A 17103-nucleotide genomic window follows, 5' to 3' on the forward strand; every position below is an offset into this window, starting at 1 on the left:
ATTTCTGAACCACACTCTGAGGAGTTATCTTTCAAACTACTCTGTAGCTAAGTAGATCCCTGATCAGTTTCTGATAATTCTCCTGCTCCACACAAAATCCCAGGGAATCTGGCTTCTGCCAGCACAGAGAATGTAAGAGGTCCCATACACTGCCTTCCCCAAATGGATTGGGTTAACCATTCTAATGTCCACTTCTTAGTGTTTAGATTTCCTAAACAGAATGAGAAAGTTTCCTGGATATATTCCTTTCTGTTTAAAACTCTAACAGTAGTAGGAACACAAAAAGGCCTTTGAAAGCCCTTTCTAGCTTGAATACCTTTCTGTTTCTTTTGAACAAATGATATACATAATACATGTGCTAAGATGGTGTGTTAAAAAAAGCCAGAAGTGTCATAAGTGTAAAACAAACAAAGAAAACCACCCCCACACACACCCTGCAAAACAAAACAAAACACACGCAAGTTTTTCATTATCTAGGATATATCCAGGCCCTGATTACGAGCATCGTCATAAAACTTCAATACTCAGAAATGCATACGAATAAAGTTCAAGACTTAGAGATGTACCGATATGCCCACAATTTTATAGTACATTCATGCTATGATAGCTCAGGGGTAATTTTTTTTTTTTTTTTTAAATTTAAAGATTTCCAAAGAAATGCAAGTTTAAAACTACTTTTTAAATGCAGCGTGAGTATTTCAAGTCAGGTCATTTTAAAACCACTGATTTTTTTGTTGTTTTTAAAATAGTTGTTTACTACTCAATCTAGCCTAAATACCCATAAAGACAGCAAAAATTTGCCTCCATCTGTGCTCCCATTAGTAATAATAAGGTCGATCTATTCAAGTATGATAAGCAGGCTTTGTACCTATGTCGGATTTGTTTTTTTTTTTCTTTTAGGATAGTGGAAAGATTATATGCTTTAAAGAAAATTACTAGTTATTGTTAAGGCAAAAGAAAGCATGCATGAAGGGAGGGGGAAGACCACAAAGCAGAAATGGACTGCATAAGGTATAAAAAGGATGACGATGAGAGATTGTATTTCTCTTCATTAAGCTTAAGGTATTTTGCTTCAAGTCAGATGTATTTGGCATCCTAACACACACTATGGTATGCCTAGTCTCCGATTATTTCTGGTTCATGCAAGCTTTGTCCAACATTCCTACTAGAAATTTATGGTAACTGTGTGCATACGGGTACATATCTACATGGCATTCTGACAGTAATGATTCATAATTCCTTTCTACTCCATCACCATTATCAAAAGCCAATTCATTAGTCTGGACTGCCTGAAGAATCTGCATCCTTATAACTTCTATTTTTGTCTTGCTGTCCTGGAGCATCTGCTGAGCTGTGGCAAGAAGTTTTCGATCCTATTAAAACAAACAAACAAACAAACAAAGTTAAAATGGTAAACTCTTCATGGAACAAAACACATTGAAAGCTTCAAAACCCACGTGCTTTAGGAACAAGAACTAAATCTATGTAGTTCATTCAGTATAGCAGACCAATTCAACAAACCACATTAGGATATTAGTGGAAATTAATTTAGGACAGAGGCATATTCTGGTTGTTTAAAGACTATAAGCCACTCTCATGGAAACTGTATCTGTTTAAAGCTGAATAAAGGAGGCATGATCTAGCAACATTGCATGTGAAGATTAATGTTTTGTAAGCTGATACTAAAGAAAGGACAAATATTAAGTGCAAAATACCTCCACCCTACATGGAATGACTCAGATTTACTGTGAGTACGATGAGAACTCTTCTAATAGACAAATACGCTAGACAAAATCCATATAAAGATCATTGTACTAATTCACTCGAGCTGATTTTCAATCTTGAAATTAGAAATATGAAGGTAGCTTACATAGCACATTACAAATAAGTCTGCAGTATGTTTTTCTGAACAAATCAAAGCTGAAGATTTTTTTGCATTAATAAATACATAATATACGAGGGTTACTTCATTAGCTATTTCATCAGCAACTTAAAGTACAGTACTTTTCATCTAAAGAAACTAAGATAAGCAATTTTTGTTTTCAAAAGCAGTACCACAAGAAGCAGCTTAGAAGAGAACATTTCTGAAGATGAACTTTCAGACTAACTGAAAATACGATTTCATTGTCAGGAGCGCAGCCAGCCATCCACACATTTCTCAGGTATACCATTTTTTGCCCTCCAGCTACTGGAGATCTGACTTACAATGGATTATCAAATGGTTCTTGGATGTGGAACTGTGCATGTGCTTCTATGGCTGCTGCATGGCTCTCTCTATATGTTCTGGGAATTACCAGATAACTTAAAGGTGATCTGACTTGCAGTAAGAACAAAAAAAGGGGTATAAGAAAATTTAAGGCAGTCTATTTGTCCTGTCTGTGAGGTACCAATCAATCACAGTAATTAATAGTAGTCAGTGTAGATGAGTATCACACTTGTTATAGCCCAAAGGGTATTTTGGTTAACTCATTTTGTAGCCGCTCTATAACCTCATTAATAAGTTACTTTCCCATGGACATGGTTTATACTTATATTTTTAATTTTATAATGAAGTTATCAATTATTTAAGAAGTTAAAGAAATTAAATTCTTCCCCTTACCACAACCAAGACAAAGAACTGCAGTGTAGCACAGATACCCAGAGCTAGAAATACTGGCACCATGAAGTATACTGTGAGAAAAATCAGTATGCTGAGAAGAGAGAAATTTACCTTCATAGAGCTCCTTATGACCTTGCGCCTAATGCATTACTCAGATATTTTAATGCTGCCCTATGTTCCGCAGGGTAGATACACCAAGACATACACATAAAAAGGCTTTGGCTGCATGGGGAGAAATTGTGCCCCCTCTGCATACCAGAGTCTCAGAACTCTTGGTTTTAAGTTTTAGTTTTAATCAACATTTCAGAGAGATGCCACTAGTTCATATTTTAAGATTCCATGTTAGCTATCCAATTATTTAATGAGTACACTGAATTTCTTAAATAAATGCCTTCTCAAATACAAACATCAACTTTTGAAATAACCACCGTCTACAGCAGAGGATAGGATCTAAGTAACAGATTATAAGCAACTCTAGAATCCTGTATTAAACCTTATCCATGCATCATTCTGATGTATAAATATGCTGTAAGTGTTTCTTTGTCTGTATCGTCACTTTTATGGTTTTTTTTGATCTTGCTGCTCTTGATTGTCCCTCATATCCTCTTACTGCAATGGATTTGCTTGCTCAGGGGCAGTATCAGCCCTTCAATGCGTAGAATGGAGGTAATTCAGGATTATAGAGATATCCTTATGTTTTCAAGAGACAGAAAATCCCATCTTCAGAATCAAAATGAATGTGTTCTACTCAGCAGCTCTTTTAGTGTTGGAGGCTGAATACAAAGTATTTCAAGGCATCTCCTGAGTATAGAAGAACTGACAGTGCCTGTAAAACTGATCTGCAAAGCTGTCGTGGGATCTCAGAGAATCCAAACAAGTCCAAGGAAAGATAATCAATATCTCAGAAACACTTAAGTCTGAATAGGTTGAGCTGAATGTTACTGAAGCGAGTAAGTACAAAAGGAAAACCCTCCCATGAGATGATGGGTTACTATTTATTACTATTAACAGATTGCTTTTTCATTTTTAAGAAACAAATTATGACCTCCTTCCATTAAATTTAGGTCTGAAAATAATACAGTAAATTTGAAATTAGATCATATAGTACACTTGAATAAAGGTCACAAAAGAGTTTAATATGTTTTAAAGAGGGTCCTGCGACTACTTTTTAAAGAACTACTGGATTACCGGGGCTGGATTCAAACTGGGAATTTTCTGCGCCTTTTGCCCACCTCATCCAGACACTTGAGTTGTTTTAAGCTCTGCTTTTTAAAATGTAATCACCATACTCAAGCCTACAGTTTAAACCTGCCAAATTAACTCACTACTGAGTATTAAGAACATGAGAGAATGAATACGTACCATTTCCATCCTGTTTGTTGAAGCAGCTGGCAATGCTTTTGTGTTTTCCAGCTTGCTCTCCCCAGCCCAGTTACTATATACACCCAATCTGGTAGGCTGATTTAAGTATTTACCAATTGCAAATACAAGACTCAATCATCAATTTTAATTACATGCCTCAATCATAAAGCAAGCCAGAATTTATCCTTTCTACCTAGTCTGATCAAAGCCTGCTAACAATGTCTAATATTATAGCCTGAGTGTTTAGTTAAGTTTTTTCAGGCTGTTATAAGGTTACTTACTGAGGGTTTATTAGGAATATAATTCGTGTATGTCTTTTGATCCATTTGGGTCAGCTGCTTATTATTTTTAAGTGTACCTGATGTTAAGTACATGGCCCCAGAGGATGTAGACTCCAGGGTTTCCAGGAGCTGTGGCACTGTAGTGCATGGACAGCATTCCCAGGCCCTTAGTCATAAGGTGCACTCCAGATATTTCTTCCATCTGCCCCAGGGTAGTAGGTTATAGGTCACTTTCAGATAAGGCTACCAAAGTACCAGCAGGTTCAACAGAAGTGCTGCTGGGACAGAATGGGCTTGATGGCACCTACATTCCATCTAGCCTAAACTCATTTTTCTGGGGGTGAGCAGCATTCGTTGTAATTTTTTCGAGGTATAAGAAAGTCATGCAGTAGGCAGATGCAAAGTAATCTGCCTCTCCACCAGCCCCTAGCAGAAATTCACTCAGAAACATTAAATTCCTTTCCAGGACTTTTTGGTTAGTATCAATTATAAGGGGTAGCAACACAATTCACAGATGTCTACTCTTCAAGTCAAACACTTCTTTTTCAGAAGTTCACTGACCTAGCTAGGTGTCGGCTCAGTCAGTTAAGAACTTAAAACGTTTCAATTTTATTTACTGTTGTCTGTACACAGAAACATCTAACCAAGCTACTACATACTATTTGTTAGATCTATGCTTGTGTTTCCCCTTAGTTTGGAAATTCATCTCCTTCATGATTTAGTAAAAGTAAATGGAAAGAACAGGTAATGAGTAACTAATGAAGGGTGAAGGGGCAGGTGAGCAGAGGATTCCCCCCTCCCCCTCCCTTTTTTCTTATTTGAGAACTATGACTCCCTTATACTCATAAAATATGGGGGGGGGTTTGGTTGGATTTTGGGTTTGGGGTTTTGGTGGTTTTGTTTGGTGGTTTTTTTTTTTCATTTAAAAGTTTTGGCTGGTCTTTCAGCTGAGTTAAGGGATTCTTAGAGTATGATGAATTTTATTACATAGTTAGGATCATGTAATACATGAAACCCATTTAGGGGTTAGCAAACGCTTCCCCCCCACCTCCTTGGAGAACTTCTGATGCTATCAAGAGAAAGTAAGTGCAAGTGAGCATGTGTTTAAAATTCAGATCTAGAATTAAGTGTGGCTTTGTTTTTAATTTGTTTGACGCTATCAGATGCTACCTCTAGAATACCACACTTCTGTAAAAAAAAGTATCTTTATGTGTATTTTATGTGCGTGTGTACTAATGCAGATTATAACAACTCTATCAGAATACTATACACATCTTATTAAAACAAATATTTGGTACAAATCTTTTTACTGCCAACTACAACTAGATGACCATTTTAGAAGCATACTTGGCAATGCCGCCTTTTGTGTAGTTATCATGCACATTACAACTTTAAACTAATGGATTTTTTTTTTTTAGTGGAGCTAGGCAAAGCATCAGATACCAGTCAGTGTCATACCGAGCTTTGTTGCTAAGTGAATCACACATGATCAAAGATTACTAGATGTACTAAATTTAGTAAGCCGGATTTGTTATTTAGGTTGAACTGCATGTGGACAAATTGATAAGACAATCACTTGGGTGGGTATCAAACCACAACAAAAAATGGTATAGAAATTTGTAGCAGATTTGACATAACTACTTAACAAAAATATACCCCAAACTAAAACCACTGAAACTGCATACTGTTTATACATTGTACATTCACGCCACAGAAATACGAAAATCCACAATCATTTTGTTCTTTAAGCATTCCAAAGCCTTACCTTTGAAGAGCCATTGGAGTACATTTGTATCATATTTTCTGCTCCCTGTTTTACCTTCAGTTCTATATCCAATTGCTTCTTTAAGGCCATCAATCTGTTGTTAGTAGAAAAACGAGGATCGCTATTCGGAGTATCAGGAGTCCTAGGACAATCTGTGAATTAAATGTAAGATGTAACGTGTGCAGAAAAAAAAAAGAAAAAACCCAAACCCCACAAAACCCAAAACCTGAACTCCCACCCCAAAAAACAATCTAAACTTTTCTATTCTATTAAGTTATAGATTAAACAAAGCTGGAACGTCATACGTAAGTATTAAGACTGACCCTCCTGTCCAGAGCTACTTTGCAACAGCACTGCAAATGCGCCTTAACAGGAAAAGCCTCACGAAAGCCTAGTGACTCCTACACATGTCCTAATTCACATGAATCACCTCCGGGAGTGGCAAAATAGGCAGGTTTGCAGCTAGGTCTATTTTCGTTTCAAATGAGATTTATTTCTTCTGGAATGTCTTGAGTCAATTAAAAATGCAGTTTTCCATTAAGCTTTCTTACACTCTTGATTTTAAATCTAAGTGTTTTAAAAACAAAACTTGGACAATAATATTCAATACTAATGAGCATGGTCTAAATACAGATATTAAGTAGATCCTCATCGATTCTAGTGTGAACACTGCAGACACGGTTTATGTCAAAATTAAGAATAGATAAAAAGAGCCTCTTCCTTAGTCACAAAGCTGAACAATTTTTGCTCTGGAATCATAGCAGAATCCTGGGATAATTGGATATATAGGCAGACAGGTTATTGAACAATTGTGATCCGTGGGAAGGATAAAGTTTTTTCGTTTGACAATATTACTGTGTTTAGATCTCCATCTTGCTGGATTAATTTAATGGAATGCAAGTTATTTTTATCAATCAAATTATATAGTCAAACTCCTTAACTTTTCCATCCTCCTCCAGAAAAGTCAATTAATCACTGGTTCATATTTCAGCTTCTGCAACATGAACTGTTAGCAAACTGAAAGTAAGTGGCCACCGGACTATTTCCTAGTACTTAACTATTTCCAACACGACTGTCCTTTTAGCTAACTATCTTCCCTAACAGTCCCAATGGCTTCTCTTTCAAACTTTTTGTAAAAGAGGATAAATTATGTCCACTGTAATAATGTTGTTTTGTTGTTGACTTCTTCTACCCTAACAACTGAGAGAATACCTTCTCTATGAGCAAGTGACATTAGTTGGTCTCCTGGAAGATAATATTTACCCGACCACAACAGTATAGTCTTTTTTCCCCAATTTTAATTAATTTTCCTTGAATTAAAACTAGGATGATGGATCAAGTTCCCGAAATCCTCACTTATTATAAAACACAGGCATGCAAGTGACATTATGGTCTCCTGGAAGATAATATTTACCCGACCACAACAGTATAGTCTTTTTTCCCCAATTTTTATTAATTTTCCTTGGACAGGTTATTGAACAATTGTGATCCGTGGGAAGGATAAAGTTTTTTCGTTTGACAATATTACTGTGTTTAGATCTCCATCTTGCTGGATTAATTTAATGGAATGCAAGTTATTTTTATCAATCAAATTATATAGTCAAACTCCTTAACTTTTCCATCCTCCTCCAGAAAAGTCAATTAATCACTGGTTCATATTTCAGCTTCTGCAACATGAACTGTTAGCAAACTGAAAGTAAGTGGCCACCGGACTATTTCCTAGTACTTAACTATTTCCAACACGACTGTCCTTTTAGCTAACTATCTTCCCTAACAGTCCCAATGGCTTCTCTTTCAAACTTTTTGTAAAAGAGGATAAATTATGTCCACTGTAATAATGTTGTTTTGTTGTTGACTTCTTCTACCCTAACAACTGAGAGAATACCTTCTCTATGAGCAAGTGACATTAGTTGGTCTCCTGGAAGATAATATTTACCCGACCACAACAGTATAGTCTTTTTTCCCCAATTTTAATTAATTTTCCTTGAATTAAAACTAGGATGATGGATCAAGTTCCCGAAATCCTCACTTATTATAAAACACAGGCATGCACTAGTAACTTACAAATTATTAATTATGAGGTGTCATGGGGAGAAGATGTCTTATCTGCCATTTCATATTTCTTCTGTAGAAGCTTCTGATAACTAGTTTTGAACATTTAATACATTTTACTTTCAAGTTTGCTGTGTAATTTCCTCCTAAATTGCAATTTTTGCTGAGGCTACATACAGATTTCATGTAAGGAGAAGTTTTAATTTCCTCTGCTGCTAGTTCACTCTTCACTTCAAGCCACTTCAAGACTCTTACTGCATCCTCACTACTTAAAAGTAGTACATAAAATACCAGATGTTTAAAAAAAAAGTGTTATTCCTCATCTGTTTTATCATTCATCCTCTCCTCAATGTTTTGGCTTGATTTCTCTGTGAAACTGCACTTGAACAGCTTTACCTTACATCTGTTATTAATAAAACAAAGATTAACAACATGCTTTCCTCTCACTTATGTCTTCACATTCAACTAATCCTCACCTAATAATCTATTCAAAATTAGAACAAACGTGAAACTTGAAAGTCACAGTGTCAAGTCTCCTTGTAAAGTAGATTAATCGTACAAATGAGTATTTACCAACTTTAGGTTTATGAGGCAGGCCTCTACCACTTAAAGATCCCAGCCCTCTGATGATCCCTGGTGAGACTGTGGGGCTCCTGAAGTCTGTTTTCACAGCTTTTAAAGATGCACACAATCAGTCTTCCTTTGCATTAAAACAACACTCAAGTTGCAAGTCAAGGACTAATTAGATACCACAGTTCAGGTTGCCCAGGCAGCTGTTATTATCTCCCTTTGTGTGTCTGCACTGTGAAGGTGTAATCACATCACTTGCCTGGGTCATCTCAAGAGTTGGTCTAACTTGTGGACCTGAACTACCCTCTACCATTTAGTTTAAATGGTTCTAGTATATGCTTTGTTAGTAACCAGCAGCAAAGGAAACTTTTCTGCAGTATGGACTAATTGCTAGGAAGAAATAATTTTTTGCCTTCAGGCATAATAGCTGCTCACTAAACTCCCAAACATGGAACAATATGGTTTCTTAACAAAGATTTTTTTTTTTTAAAGGAAAAAAACCCCATTTACCAACAGCTTTTCAGAAATGGTTTCCAAGTGACTCCTTCTCCCCCCCCCCCCCCCCGACCCCATTAAAATTCAGTAAGCAGCCTGAGGCAGCTACTTACAGAAGAATTCAGATTAAAGTTTTAAATCAGCCAGACAAACTGGTCCTATTATGGAAAGCGTTGACAATCTTAGCAGCAGCACTACAAGCTACATCTGTATTAGCTGTTTCCCCCTCTGTAATGTCTACCGAGGTTGTAATCACTTCGGTATGTCTAGTTATCTCTGATCTATTTGTATAAAGCACTATACAGAGGGGCTCAAATCTCATCTGGAGACATTTAGTCAGCTTCATAATACAAATAAGTAATAAATTCATCCAGATAATTGCAATCAATGGGATTTATGTATATGCTTAAAGTTAAACAAGAGTCAAGTACTCATATCAAAATTTATATTTCACTCAAGTAGGTAAGTAGGGACTGAGGAAAATAAGAGATTCTCCAGTTTGCCTCATTTGTTGGTCAATAAGGACTTGCCATTTTGGATGCATTCAAGTCCAACTTTGCATAGGACAGCAAGAGCTTTGCTGGGGTATGGCCTAGTGCCCCTAGGCATTTCTTCTTGACAGTGAATATCAAGTGAAGTAACAGATGTATTTCAAGTGAACTTGACTTCATTTCAAGTAACTAGCATGTTATTTTTGCTGAACAACTGCAAATGTTGTTGCTTAACACTAATGAGTTTTGTGCGGCTTGTTAGCACACATCCAGGCTGCTGGAAGAGCCAGAGTACTGCTTCCCCAGCACTTGCAATATCCTGTTTTCATGAACATATACTCACAAGACTTAAAATAAGTTAATAGTGATGGTTTAACTGATTTTTTTTTTTTTTTAAATGTCTGGATTGCATCAGGACAATGGCAGTTTTCAGTCTGAAATGTTTATCTTAACTGTGATCTTTGCTCTTCTGAAAACCTTTTCAGTCTGAGTCTTCGCATAGTGTTCACCAGCAAAAACTTTTTGCTTCTAAATTGCCTTTTACCAGCGCTCCTGTCTAAATTATATTTATTAGAGTAGTGACACAAGTCTACTCTTCTGAAACTGCTGCTCATTCCTTTGGGGACTCTTCCCCAGATGCTAGGTATACTATTTCTTCAATAAGCTCAGTGTGAAATCTAGGATTCCATGTAACTTTCTGAATTTGGGTTCCCAGATGGTACTGCAGCATGCTGCTAAGCTACTCAATTAGCAGCAAGTGCCCTTTGGTAAACAGTTAATTTTACTCTTATTTGAGGATATTTAATTGCAGTTAGCCTCATCAGTGTCATACCCAACAGAAATACCTGTGATGCATGTTTAGGCATTGCTGGAGGGGGGAAGAAAGAGGCATCATCAGGCTTTTCTCAGGGAGTCAGATGGTTGCATCAGCACTTGAACTAAGCCATCAGTAAGTCCAAGGCAGCAGTGGACATTCTGCAGCCAGAGGACATCCAGCACTGACCTCCTGGAAACTTTTGAAGGTCCATTGAATTTCAATTCAGTAACGGCTAATTTTAACTACTAAACAAGTGGCAGGAGATTGTTTCAAATTGCTTCAATAATGTTATTCTACATTAAGGTTCCCAAAAGCTACCATGAAATTCCTATAGATATGAGCCTTGTAGGTGGAGTCTGCTGTCTAAAAAGTCACTACCTCTACTAATTTGGTTGCTACCTCTACCAGTTTCCAGTAATTGGTCTTGTATGGACACTTTGGTGTCTGACAGGTGAGCCTAGTCATTTGTAGGGACAGAGAAATCCCCAAAACAGTCTCTCTCACTCCCCTGTCAGCTAGTCATATTCTTAAACAAAGTAATTTATTTTCTTTGTGACCCCTACAGCCAAATTTGATGTAAAGTGGATAGCTTAGAAGTTAGTTAGGAGAATGGAAGAAGAGGCATGAACTTGTCTTTTTGATTTCATGTTCTCCATGTTTTATCCAGTCTCCTCAATTCCCTCAAAATTCTATCATCTCACCACCCTATCCACCTTTACTTCAGCTCTATGGAACAGATTAATTTCCCAATTTATATATATCCTACGTATCAACTATATGCCTAATTAAATCAGTCACTTGCTGTAGGTAAGCTATTTCAATCTTACATCTTACTGAGTCATATTAAAAGCCACAATCTCTACTGCTACTTTTTAGACACATGAAAAGAATATCAATTTAATCTGTGCTACTGTGTAGAAGTATGTTTTCAAGATACAAAATTTCATCATCTCTAAGACTGAAGTAATCATCCCCATGTTACACATTAAAATAAATCTCTCAGATTTTCAGCAGTAATGGTCACTAGACTTGTCCTACTCGTTTTGTATTGCTGCATTCTGCTTCACTTTTAAGTGCTGACCTACAAATTTTAAAACTCTGCGTCCTAGTATGATTAATACACTGCACGGTAAGGGCAGACCTGGGTACAACATCCCACTTCCAAAACAAATCTAGATTCACCAGCAACCCCGTAATGTAAAGTAAACCTATGTTATGCTAAAATTTGTTCCTGAATCATACATCTGCTGCCAAATCTACCCTCACATTCAGTAACATAGCTTTTTGACAAACTGCACTTTTTGGTTAAGGTTTAATAACAATTCTTCAAACAGTTGTGAAAATAATTTCCTACGACATTAGGACATGGAAAGCTTTCAGCTCTAGGCAAATTACCATCAAAACATCTTAATTTGCTTGAAATGGAATGTTATTAAAACACATTTTTCTACAGTACATTCATTAACACTACATTTAATGGTTTTAACGTGTATCAATTAAATTGTGCTGATTACAAAGAAGTTACACTACAAGTTAGTGGTAATGTAAGTTACTGCTTGATACCATAAGCAACAGTAAGAGTCACAACAGCTTGCATGGCACTTTTCAGCTCTAAATCTGGAGCACTTTACAAATATATGTTCACACCCACTTTTCAGATACAGGAACAAGGAAAGATTAAATGACTTTTCCAAGTTACCACAACGACCTTTCAACCAGGCAACAGAAACAGTCCAAAAATCTTCAGAGTTCAGGCCTGACAGGTCAAAGGGATCATCATCTTATAGGCAACAATTCTCTCAGTGTTACTTCTCAATGGATCTCAGTCCTGACTTTGCTACTTAGAACCTGCAAAAACCTACACAATATACTCCAGAAGACAGGGAAAAACATAGGGCCACCCCTGAAAAATATTAAAGTACATAAAGAGAACACAGACCTTGACTCCCACAGCTCTTGAACCCTCTTTACCTTATTTTCAGCATTCATGCTCTGCACAGTCTAAAAATTTCCCATATATTTCCTTCTCTCTTTTAAATCTTTTGTCACTAACTGACCAGAAAAAGGTCAAACATGAGCTAAAGTGAAAAGCTGTAACTTAGAATAAAGCTAACCTCTGGAAACAATGCACTTATTCGGGGAGCTCCCATATTCATCAGTAAATAGTTATTAAATTCACTGTCGATATGAGCAAAAGCAAGAATTCCCAAACTGAGATACCTGTGACCTCTCCACAGAGATATCTTCTGTCAGATGGCAGTGATCTTTAGAGCTATGTGTCTAAGTATTTGCTGAATATTATGTGTATACACACACACAAAAACACCCACACAGTTGGTGTGTCATAAGTTTTATATTACCAACCTTATTTTGCAAAGGCCAAGCTCACTAATACCTTAAGTCAAACCTAAGACTTCAGTATTAAAAATCAGAGTATCACCTAGATCACTTGCACCCATTAGTCTTAAGACAGACAGAATGTTTACCGATAGTGCTCCCCCTCCATCACTTAGTGACCATGAATGAGGAAGGTGACAGGCAATTAAATTACAAGGCAAACAGTAGAAAAAACTCAAGCATTTCAATTTTGGAGGGTGGGTGCTTCTAGATCTTTGATCTAAAAAGATACATTAGAAGAATTAAAGACTACTTTTTTTTTCCCAGAAAGTTATGCAATGTATTCTATTAAAATGGGTCTTATATAGGAATACCTGATGTGATACTATACAGACAATATAAAGATCTCAACAGAATTAGTAAGTTTTTTCTTGTATATTTCAATAATTAAGACTGTAAATGCTATCTTACCAATAACACTTTGAACGGAATGAAAGTTAAAACCATATTACTAAGTTTAGCATGCATCAAAAGTGGGTAGAAGCACATAAGTTTATCAACTTTGATGTTTTATCCTTTGAGCCTTTCATTCAGTCTCTGGTATTTGAACACAAGGCGAGATGAGCCTGGCTGCTAACAGTTATTTACAAAAGCAATGGGCACTGCTGGCCTTTTCAGAAGTGTACTAAGGATCTGAACAACATTACTTAGATCTTTGTACCCAACCCATCTCTTTAGAACTAGTAAGTGCTTTCTTAGGGTCTACTGCATTTCCTGAGTCACGCACAAGGACAATATTGCTCATTAACTCATTGTGATAGTTTTAAAATGCTACACTGGAAGGGGGCATTCCAACAAGAGCATTCTGTGCTCATCCACTTTTCAACTCTACTACTAGATGAACTTCACAAATTTATTTCTGCACAGATTTTATATTCGGTCTATACACAGTTTGGATCCAATTTTTTTTTCTGTTCCACTCTTCCCATTCCTTTAAAAAGCCACACTACTGTCAACACTGAAGTGGATTTTCATAAACCTGAGCCAATATGGAACAGAATGCTTCATGCCTACTAAAAAACCCAATGGCTATCTATGAACCATACATTATTGTATTCATTCCCATTTTATGCTGCAGCAACTACTTTGCCTCACTAGTTCCACCTGTCGCCCCCCCTTCGCCCCTTGTATCTCATGAAGATCAAAAGCAAAAAATGCAGAGAACACAGAGAATACTGTGCAGGCTACCATGGTCACTTCAACAGTTTTGCAGCATGTCACAGGGCCAGACAGTATGAATTGCTGACATCACCTGCCAGTATTTTCCTAAATTCTCACTATAACCAACCTTTCTTACAAGGATGATGCGGCCTTTTATTTGACTGCCAAAGCTTTTTAAGGCTTGGCATTCACTTCACAAACACCTTCGATGGCTTGTGTATATTTATTAACTTTTTGCCAAGAAGAGTCTGTGCAATGTGAAATCACCAGGCTGGCAGTATCTCCCAAGTCATTCCACAAAGCTGAAAAAGGACTGTTTACTTTCACAACATTCCATCTTAAAATACCAAGCCTGGTATTTTAAAAAAATACATTCAAAATTAGTATTGACTCACTGCCGTGCCACAGAAAATACTAATTAAAACCATTAATTACAACCATTCTGTGATTCTGTGAAAACAATTTCAAATTTTCTTTAACATGGTAGCTTCATTGTGGAAAAGCCTGAAGATTTAACAAATCATTGCCACAGTAAGAAATGTTTGATAAGTTATTCAGATAAATGGCATAACAGAAAAAGTTTTTAAAAGTTAGATTTAAGTTTAAAAAAAAAAAAAAAATCAAACACTTTTAAGTACAAATGTTGTAATTTTTTTTCCACCATAAAATAAAAATGTGTATTAATGCTGATTCCTACAGCGTAACTCAGAGAAAGTCACTGGAAGAGCTACTGAAATTTGCCTTTATACAGTGAAAAGCCATTAGGAAATATTACAGTGATAGAGAAAATATTTTAATATATTAATAACTGAAAGTGAAGAACTGGTACATGTTAAGTTAGTCTTTAGAGCATCATCAAATAGTCCATGGAATACAGTGCTCCCCAGAAAACAATTTAAAACTCAAAGGGACTGGACACTTACTTGTGAATCAAAACAAATAGCCATATATAAGTAACAAACTTGCCAGCTATGTATTTGCTGAGCAATTTTTTTCAAGTGAAATGGGATACAGCTTATCTAAGCTAAGAGGAAAAAATGATTTCACAGTAACATATGGTACCTGCAACATCTTCTGGATCCGTTACAACAATGTGTGCATTTAACTCCTGTAACTTATGATGCAAGTCTTCTAACTTCTTATTTGATTTTTTCAAAATGTTGTCCACATATGCCAAGTTCTTTTTATCCGTTGTGACCTTCCTGAGGTTCTCCGCTCCCTCCTTGATTTTAAGTTCCTTCCTTATTTCCCGCTTGATTTGGTCCTTTATTTCATCCAGCTTCTGCTGTACCATTGTATCTGAAAAGTCCAACTTTTGGCCAGTGCTCACATTCTCAGAGGCTAGAAGACTTTTGGCATCCCCCTAGAAAGAAAAACAGTAATATAACTTCGAGGAAACACTGTTTCTTGACAACACACGCTGCACAGTTAAAATGACTAGGCTTTAGGCCTCTGTATATTAAACACTCACTTTGTAAGACCATTTACTAACCACGGGTCTACACTCATGTTGCCCTAAAGCAACAATCTCACAAGACATTACATGTTAACTGGAGTTACATTTTACAACAGATTTATTTTAAATTTAGCGACATCTTTACTATGCCTATTTTTAACACCAAGAGATTTAAATACTTCGGGATTTGTCATGGCTGCTTGCCTGGCAGTTATATGCCTCAGAGCTAATGACTCACATTCTAGATTTAATTGTGTGTTTTAATAGACCAAGTGGATATAGGAATAAGACTAACTTCTAACAATTATTATCTATGATGAATTTTTATACATTCATTAGAATAGATTCCTCCTAAAGATTGTTAAAAGAAAGTTAAAAAAACCTTAGTGATGATTGCAAATGTTTAAAGAAATACTGGCATCTTTATAAAGATTTGTCAAGATGTTACTGGAAAATAAATTTACCTTTTTTTTTTTTTTTAAAAAAAATCCCTCAAGTAAAGCCTTTCACTTAAAAAAAAAATAATAATCAAAAAATCTTACTTTCTTGTGCAGGCAAGCTAGGCTGAAATGAAAAAAAAAAAGTTGCAGTGATGAATAGGAGTTGGTGTAGTAAGGGAACAGGGGATGAAAAGTCTTCAGATCACCAGTATGTATGAGGTCATGCTTGTGCCTAGTATGTGTTTATGTATCATTGAGAACTAAGACTACAAAGGTCATGTTATAGAACCTACATCAATAAAGTACAATTAATTACATATGTAATAACACTTCCTGTGTGTCTTATACATGGACCCTGTACAATAAGTAGACACTAGGTCCTACCCAAGAAGTCTTAGCTTCACTCTAAGTGAGTGAAGATCAAAGAAGGGCTCTCCTGAACTTAGAATCTGATCTAGTCGTAATTCAGGATGTATTTAGTAAATGTGTGGCCTGATCTGTATGTAACTACCCAAAAGACCAAAATTCCAGTAAGTTTTCTTAAACACAACTAAGAAATTGCCTAGATTTCTGAAATATTTGGATGGACAGTAAGGTATTTGAAGGGATGATTAAAAATTTGAAAGTTTTGGGTGTAAAATTAGTTGTCATCACTCTTTGCTATTGGAAACACCACCAATACAGCAAAGGAAACAGTAGAAGACGACATTCAGGAAGGAGTTCAAGCAGCACAGCATCGGGCTAATAAACTGTAAGAATGCCCCAGAACACATGATCTCTAGGTATAGTCCACAGTGACTTGTTTGTTTTCAAAAGAATTTGAGGAAGTGAGGATCATGAAGGTTGTGCCTGGGCCATATATGTCAGCAGGTAATGCTGGTCAAACTATTTCAATCTGTGCACATTCCAGTGATACTGCCTTCTATAAGCAAGATCCAATCTACTAGTCCTCAACTATAATTTTAGAAGTTTACTAAATCATCTTTAAACCCCTCTTATTAAAACATTTCTACCCATAGTTGCTACTTTTAGTACAAAAAAGTACTTTTGTACTTTTAGTACAAAAACTGAGTAAGAAACAAAAGGGGGAAAAAATAATGCAAATTTATACTTAAAGTGCACTTGTGATTCCTGTAAGTACACTTCTGTTAGTGCAGATCAAAATAAATAATTTATTATGCATATGTAGAGAGGCTATTAATAGTTGTACTGGGAAA

General features: G+C 36.2%; 1 protein-coding gene across 1 annotated transcript in view; it reads right to left on the reverse strand.

Moving 5' to 3' along the window:
- PKN2 (protein kinase N2) overlaps positions 1-15353 on the reverse strand; it is a 31975-nt gene extending 16622 nt beyond the window's left edge. Inside the window, exons 1-3 of the mRNA XM_009273961.2 lie at positions 15053-15353; positions 6008-6159; positions 1256-1373 (exon numbers count right to left, since the gene is read on the reverse strand). Of these exons, the coding sequence (XP_009272236.1) occupies positions 1256-1373; positions 6008-6159; positions 15053-15284 (502 nt within the window). The 5' untranslated portion in view covers positions 15285-15353. The remainder of the gene's footprint in view (positions 1-1255; positions 1374-6007; positions 6160-15052) is intronic.
- Between the last annotated feature and the right edge of the window lie 1750 nt (positions 15354-17103).

This window comes from Aptenodytes forsteri, unplaced genomic scaffold (assembly GCF_000699145.1).
Source record: "Aptenodytes forsteri isolate BGI_AS27 unplaced genomic scaffold, ASM69914v1 Scaffold59, whole genome shotgun sequence".
Classification (NCBI taxonomy): domain Eukaryota; kingdom Metazoa; phylum Chordata; class Aves; order Sphenisciformes; family Spheniscidae; genus Aptenodytes; species Aptenodytes forsteri.